This window comes from Mastomys coucha, unplaced genomic scaffold (assembly GCF_008632895.1).
Source record: "Mastomys coucha isolate ucsf_1 unplaced genomic scaffold, UCSF_Mcou_1 pScaffold14, whole genome shotgun sequence".
Classification (NCBI taxonomy): Eukaryota; Metazoa; Chordata; class Mammalia; order Rodentia; family Muridae; genus Mastomys; species Mastomys coucha.
The window spans coordinates 50,360,551-50,368,191 of record NW_022196896.1 but is presented as its reverse complement, the minus strand read 5'-3'; the positions used below and the strand labels follow the sequence as shown (position 1 = coordinate 50,368,191).

General features: G+C 40.2%; 1 protein-coding gene across 5 annotated transcripts in view; it reads left to right on the top strand.

Moving 5' to 3' along the window:
• Kcnq5 (potassium voltage-gated channel subfamily Q member 5) overlaps positions 1-7,641 on the top strand; it is a 561,250-nt gene that overhangs the window by 481,393 nt on the left and 72,216 nt on the right. For 3 of the 5 annotated variants that reach the window (XM_031366999.1, XM_031366998.1, XM_031367002.1), the window contains 2 exons: positions 3,071-3,127; positions 7,076-7,296. In XM_031366999.1, coding sequence (XP_031222859.1) covers positions 3,071-3,127; positions 7,076-7,296 — 278 coding nt within the window. The remainder of the gene's footprint in view (positions 1-3,070; positions 3,128-7,075; positions 7,297-7,641) is intronic. The other 2 variants (XM_031367001.1, XM_031367000.1) reach the window with 1 other exon arrangement.

The following is a 7,641-nucleotide window of genomic DNA, read 5'->3' as shown; positions in this document are numbered from 1 at the left end:
TCTCTCTCTCTCTGTCTCTCTCTCTCACACACATACACATTAATTTACTTACTTATTCATTTTATGTCCTGGTAGCAGCCCCCTCCCACTCTCCTCCCAGTCCTACTCACAAGTCCTTCCCCGCATTACTCCCTCTCCTTCTGAGAGAAGGGGAAGCCCTGCTTTGGTACCCACCTGCCCTGGGACATCAAGTCTAAGCAAGACTAAGCACATCCTCTGCCATTGAGGCCTGACCAGAACAGTCGGTCCAGCTAGGTGGAGGGGATCCAATGGCAGGCAACAGTCAGAAACAACCCCTGCTCCTATTGTTGGGAGACCCACTCCCCCATTATTTATTGAATCTCCCATACAAGGTGATAATAGAAAATGTGCTTAATACATTACCCTTGATTGGAAGAATAAAATTTCCCTGACTCCAAGTACTTTTTGAAAAACACCACCAACAAGAAGAACAAGTTGTGCTCAGCAGTTATGAGCACGTACAACTTGTGCAGAGCACACACATTCATTCCCAAGCATCTACGTCAGGGGCTCACATCTATAAATGCAGCTCCAAGGGATCCTCCACATTCCCTTCTGGCCTCTTTAGTCACTGCACTAAATAAGCTCACATACCCGCACATACTCACACATATAACTTAGTCAAAAATAAGTCATTAAAAACAAGACACTGTAAGAACCATAGGAAGTAACCTGGAAGGTTCTTTTTTTTTTTTCTTTTAAATTGACACATGCTATTAAAAAAAAAGAAATGCATTGAAACTCCCTTTGTATTATTGCCTTAGCTTCTCCTAGGTGCTCCATAGACAAGACAATTTATAATGTTCAAATAATGAATGCAGAAAGACTATCATAATGGCAATAACAACAGCACCATCATAAAATGTAATAAATCTGTCCTTACTGAAGCAAAGTATCCACAACAGAAAATGTGTTTATAGTGAAGCTCTCCCTTGGAGAAGAGCAATTCTGGGTTAGGAATAATATTAATTAATGCTTGACCTCATTTCAAATGGATGAATTAATTGGCACTACCCAGTTGCAGAGCCTTTTGCTGACTTCATGGTCAGCCATTTGGTAACTGATGTGGTTTCGACAAACCGAACAGACAAGTGTTGGCCCCAGGAGGAGCTGATTTTCTTTTAATCCTTTGGATACCTCAGAGTCTGGAATCTCTTGGTCTTTCTTTCTGTTATAAACCTCAGATGAGCTCACCCCTGTGGGCATTACCTTTCTCATAGGCAGCTGGCCCCACCACTGAAGAAGAGCCCTGTCCACAGAGGACACCACAGAATGTAAATGAATGCAGGTCAAACATACATCAGCCTTGGTTAATTATCTTCACTGCTTTGCAGTGTCTCATTAAAAAGAGAAATTTTACTTTCTATGAAGTTGAGATATGCATTAAACAAAGTTTCTTATACCCTAGGCTAAGAAACGCTGTGATTGATACATTTTTTTAAATTTAAAACTGCAAACTAAAAGATCAAAGAGAAGATTTTTATAGCAATTGCTCAAGTGGAGAGTGATGGAAATAACATTTCCTTGGCTATTTTGAATACAAGGCCTTGTACCTCTCCACCTAGACCATAATTCCATCTTCCTTAGCATTATTATTCTGTTACTCTTCTTTTGCCCTATCTTCCCATTGGGGTAGTTTTAATCGAAAATCCATGTTAATGTGTTTATTGATTCCATTCTAATGAAATCTCCCTTAAGTAACATTTGCAGCTCATTTTTAAGTGGGACAGTACTTCTCTGAATGGAGTACATTGTCATTTTCAGAGAAGAGTTTATGTGTGAACCCATCTGGCTATCCTCCCACAGTATTTTGACTTAGAATTCCTACCTTTCTCCCCCTTTCTCCTTGACTAGGTCATCAGAGAGTGGACAGCAACCCACTGCATTGATATAAGAAAGTTTTGTTTCTTCCTGTCTAAGTTTTCCTGTCTTCTTAATGAGCGATGGCTGACTGTGTAACCTGCCTCAGTTACACGGCCTTATTTTCCATCTACCAAGCATCCCTAACACTGCCTCAGCCTTCTAAGGCAGCCGACTATCTAAGATTGCTTTAGCAAGCACCAGTAAGGCTGATTTAAAATGCATGTCATATGTGTTAAGGCACAAGTATCTCAGGAAGCTACACTGTGGTCCATTAAGTGCTTTGTCCAATCCATTCCAGTGTATTCTGGTCCAATTCTGTGGCTCCTGGGAAAGGACTCTAGAACCCATGTGGAAGAGGCTGTGTGTTTGTCCGTTTCTTCTGCTTTTATTTTTTTCTACTACGTTTTTCTTTCGTGTGTAGTGAATAATCTGCATGTATCATTAAGCTAAACTCAGTGAGACCAGACTTGACTTTCCTCCCCACGTAATCATCTCTGACCCTTAATGGCAAATACTGGATTGTTTAAAAAGACTCTTTCCATCTGCTCACATCATTTTTAGAAGGAAAGGATTTCCTCTTTTATAAACAGCCAAGGACTTAATAAATATGCGATTGTTTTAAGCTTTACACAGTACTCCGCTAGAGTCCTTTCTCCTCTTTCCTTTTGATCAGGTATTCAACCTGACAACTATTTCCCTATATACTAATTATAACTTCAGCTCCACACAAATCGAGTGTGTGTGTGTGTGTGTGTGTGTGTGTGTGTGTGTGTGTGCTTAACTTCAAAGCAACTGTTATCTACTTTGTTGATTTATAGAAATATTCATTCACAAATTTCCTGAAGTTTTGGATCCCTATTACTTATACTACATTCATTGATATTTATTACAGAAGTTGCTGAACTCTGTGATATTTATTTTCCCCATTTCATATGAAACAGATCCTAACACATATCTCATCACTCATTATGCTTATTATTTCCAATCTAATTGTTACAGCCTAACCATAGGAGCGCTGGCTGTATCTTAGGCAGCACAACTGAACTGCAGAGTGCTAACTGCTTATGTATTCTGTCTTCTCATATAAAGTCAACTGGCTTTTCTTTAGGAAAAAAAAAAAAGCCTTCAGCACTATGCTGGTGGAGAAATGCTTAATAATACACTGCTCTATCTCCCTCACTCCTAGTAAGTTCTGTAGTAATAAGCAGAAGTTCTTCAGAATGTACACCTCACGGAAGCAGAGGTACCCAGCATCCCAGCTGTTGACATGAGATTTGAGAATGCCAACTAACCTCAGGTGCATGACCAGGTTACGCCACCACTACACCTGGGCCCCGTTTATAGACTCACTCTCCTAGGGACTTCTTGAATGAGGTTCTCAGCGCGCTTGTAATTTTCCTTGTTGCCTGTTGCCTGCTTCGAAACCCTATTACTGGGACAAAATAAAAATAAAATAAAATAAAATAAAAAGCAGGCATAGTACTGGCAGTCAGCCTGTTGGCGCCTCCTGGTGGCTTCTCAACTGCTAAGCTGTTGCACGCGCTGGTTTGTTAGTGGCTGGGTTGCCATATTGTGCCTGAGGCGACAGTTTGTAGGGTGCTTATCCTACGAAGGGCTAAAACACTAATTATGTATAACAATAGCGGCGGCATCGTAAGCCCTAGTGGATTACTGCGGAGTTATGATGCTGCAAGTATCCCTGGCAAGGAGCATCTAGCAGTTGAGTGCATGCCGGGCCACCGGAGTGATTTGGACAGCTGCTTCTAGAGAAGGCTGAATTCCCTTGCAGAGCAGTTCTGCAGGCTCCCTTGAGCATGGTGCTCAGCTGGGAACATGGGGTTGTGTACTAAGAAGCTCCAATCAATGACCACTGTGATCTTTTGGTTACTGTCTCCAGAGAGAGACTTGCTTGTTCTCCTGGGGATCATCCTTGGCAAGCTTTCTAAAAAATGCTGTGACAGAAAAATCTTCTTCAAAAGTCATGTTTTAAATGTCAAAAAAAAAAAAAAAAAAAAAAAAAAAAAAAACAAGAAAATTATGGAAACTTTTTATGTACCAGTGAAGTGTCTATAAGTTTAGTTGACATGTGGTTTCAGTAACAATCACCTAATCTGTTTACTAGACATCTAATCAAGATGCTCTGTTGATTTCCAACGAGGAGATGATGTAGGAAAATCAATCAAAGAAAACTTTCCATTAGAGGGCACATGAACAGAACTTTTTCTTGGGAAAAACTCATTCTGTGTTAAGATGCCACTCTAAACTTTCATATTCTTGTGTCAAAAGAGAAAAAAATTACATTTTCTCTTTTTTAGCATGTAATTTATTGAATTTAATTTATGTTTTGGTTTGGTTTGGTCTAGTTTGGCTTTGGTCTTTGAGACAACATCAGACTTTATAACCCTGGTTGTCCTAGAATTTGCTATGTATATGAGCTAGCCTTAAACTCACAGATATCCACCTGTCTCTGCCTCCCAAGTGCTGAGATTAAAGGCATGAGCTACCTACCATGCATAGCTTAGACATTTTTTTTTAATATTAGACATTAGCAGACCTTTTTATGGTTTAGAAATGCTAAAGAGGAAGGGCTGGAGAGATGGCCCGCCAATTAAGACTTTTGGCTGTTCCATCCTGTTCAATACCCAGGTTGGATTCCTAGTACCCATCTGGTAGCTCACACTATTTATAACTCTATTTCTAGGGGATCTGGTGTCCTTTACTGGCCTCTGAGCATCAGCCATGCACAGGGTACAGAGACAGACAGACAGACAGACAGACAGACAGACAGACATTCAAATAGACAAAATGCCCATACATGCAAAATAATAATAATAAATAAACTAAATTTAAAAGACAGCCAAAAAGGAAATGGTACCCAGAATTAACATGTCAATTTTTAATGTGTGTAGATTTAAAGAATGTTTCATCAATTTGTAGAGATAATGATGAAATGATATGCTACAAGAATGATTCTCAAATATTCTGTCATCATAAATAAATCATGGGAAAGATGAAGCTGTTTTATTTTAGAAATCTTTAAAGCTTTTTTAAAATTGTAATTCTTAAAAAAGGAATAAAATAGAATCTATATTAATTTTTTGTGATTATTTTTTACCTGTTCTTGTTTGTTCAGTTGGGATAGGCAAGAGATATAGCTTTCTAGCATTTAAACTTAACCTATGCAATTAGCATTAATTCCAGAAAGGTCAAACGCCCTGAGCACACTTGGGGTTCTCACTGGGCTGTGTCTACTTAAGCCAGCCATTTATCAAAATGAAAGTACAGAAATGAACATGTGTTTGCTGAACTACATCATCATGTACCAAAATTAAGTTATGGTACAGAAACGCTGAAAGTTTTTTTAAAAGATTGGAAATTTTTATAATTAAAATCTTTTTAAGGGAAAGTAGACATTTTTCACCTATTTCTTCGACAGGTATCTCTTAGTAGTTTAAGGGTATGGGGTGATAAGGAGAACCTAGTCTGAATATAAAACAATGTGCTCTTTAACTGGTTTCTGTGGCTGTTGTTTGATGTAATCTGTCATTTAATCATACAATTGTCAAGATAAACCCTGTGACTGACAGGGTTGTTAGACAGAACTCTTGACCTCACGTGACCTCACCACAAAACTGCCCAGCCTGCATGTGCCTTCAGCTGGTTGTGCTGGAAGTGGCTGTGTCTGCATTTGGGGACAGAAGGTGTCAGCTGCATGGTCAACTCCTTTAGTGCTAACCAGAGTCTTGGACCACCATTGTTCATGATTTGATTTGTCTCCATGTACACAACTTCACATCAGACATGGTACCTCTTTAGAACCGCAGAGGTTAAGCAAGTAGGCATGGAAAAACAAATGTTACTATCTCTTGTTAGCTGCCAAACACACACCCACTAAACACATTTGCTGTTGGCATGCTGCAGCTGGGGACCATGGACACTGCGGTAAGTGGAGAAGACAAGACCTTCACATGGTCTCACACAGTCCTTATCCATAAGCACGCTGCCTTCATCCCCCACAAAGGCTGCAGCATGACTCTCAAGAGCTGTGCTAAGCGACTCACCCTCAGATCCATTGCCCCATTATTTGTTCAGTCCCTGAAGAGCACTGGGCCTTTCGCATTGATAACTGTGTGTTGCTTTCTAATGAATAGCACAGCACTTTATAAGTGAAACAAGAAAACCATGTTGGGGCATGTAACACTCTCCACGGTTCATTTGGTTCCTATATATATATTTTTTTTTTTTTTTTTTAAAAAAAGATAGCTATGTTACTCCTATCTTCACATGAGTCAGAGACCTCTACATTCCATGTCTCCATAATTCCTACCTGCTCCTCCTAGCACATCACAAAAGACACACATCTTAACCATGAAAGGGTAAAGATTCATTTTGGATTTTGTTCTTAATACATCCTTGATCATCCCACGGCAGCTTGATCCAACCTAGTAGCAGAGAACAGAGTGTTTAGACAAATGTGATTTTACAGGTAGCTGCCACAGCAAATCAATAGCTTGTTTCATAGCAGGAGATTGTGTTAGTGAACATTGCATCTCTTTCTGTCAATCACCTCATTCATTACATGGCAAGGCTGCCCCCCACCAATCCCCCATGTGGTTTCTTTTCCCAAGAATGAAGAACATAATGTCAAGTGTCATGTGTTTAATATATGTGTGCAGTGCTGTCAATTGCTTTGAGATTGCATGAATTTATGGATATCATAATCTTGCCTGGGATATACAATGCATGCTGAATGTAGGTACATATGTAATCATCATCCGTGTTTACCTGTAGAGATGCTTAGAAATTCCAAAGAAAGATCTCCCAAACAAACAAGAGGAACTCAACAATGGAGGAGAAAGCTACAAGTGAATTCCAAACTCATTTTTTGTCATCTTCAGTGAAATTTGGCACAAAGTGCTCAACCTGGTCATTTTCCTTCTGCATAAATCCTTGGAGCATGCATGTACACATAAGAGTGAGACTGATCTCAAATGAATACAAACACCATGATTAAATGTAGCTCTTCTTTTTTTTTTTTTTCTATAAGGAAAAATCTATTTCTGGCTCCTACTTGCTGAACACGCTCTTGCCTATTGATGTAAATGGCCTTATAGTTTCATCCAAGCATTTGCCCCTTGTGGAATGAGAGATGCTTGTTGTGATGGAATAACCAGGGCTCTGTTTTCCACAGTCAGAAGCTGAGCTTTAAGGAGCGAGTGCGCATGGCTAGCCCAAGGGGCCAGAGCATTAAGAGCAGACAAGCATCAGTAGGTGACAGGAGATCTCCGAGCACTGACATCACTGCCGAGGGCAGCCCCACCAAAGTCCAGAAGAGCTGGAGCTTCAACGACCGAACCCGCTTCAGGCCCTCACTACGTCTCAAGAGTTCCCAGCCAAAGCCAGTGATAGACGGTAAGCCTGGTGTTCCTGATGATTTTTAGCTTGATAGGCTGCTGTGCAATTAGGAAATGACTCGTTCTCTGTGGTACCGTTGAAGGTACGAGGAAAAGTCCCAGGGAAAGAAATTGTTTATTCTTATTGGAAATGTATTCGTTGCTCAGAACATGTGTTAGTTTTGAGAAACAACTGGGGCCGCTAAATCTATATCTCTGAGAAGGCAAGTGCCTGGAAATATAGAGCAAGGTGAGAGTTTAGCATGTGTAAGGCCCTGGTTTTCATGACTGGTAGCACATTTTAAAAAGAAAGGGAGAGAAAGAGAGACAGGAAGGAAGGGAGGGAGGAAGGAAGGAAGGAAGG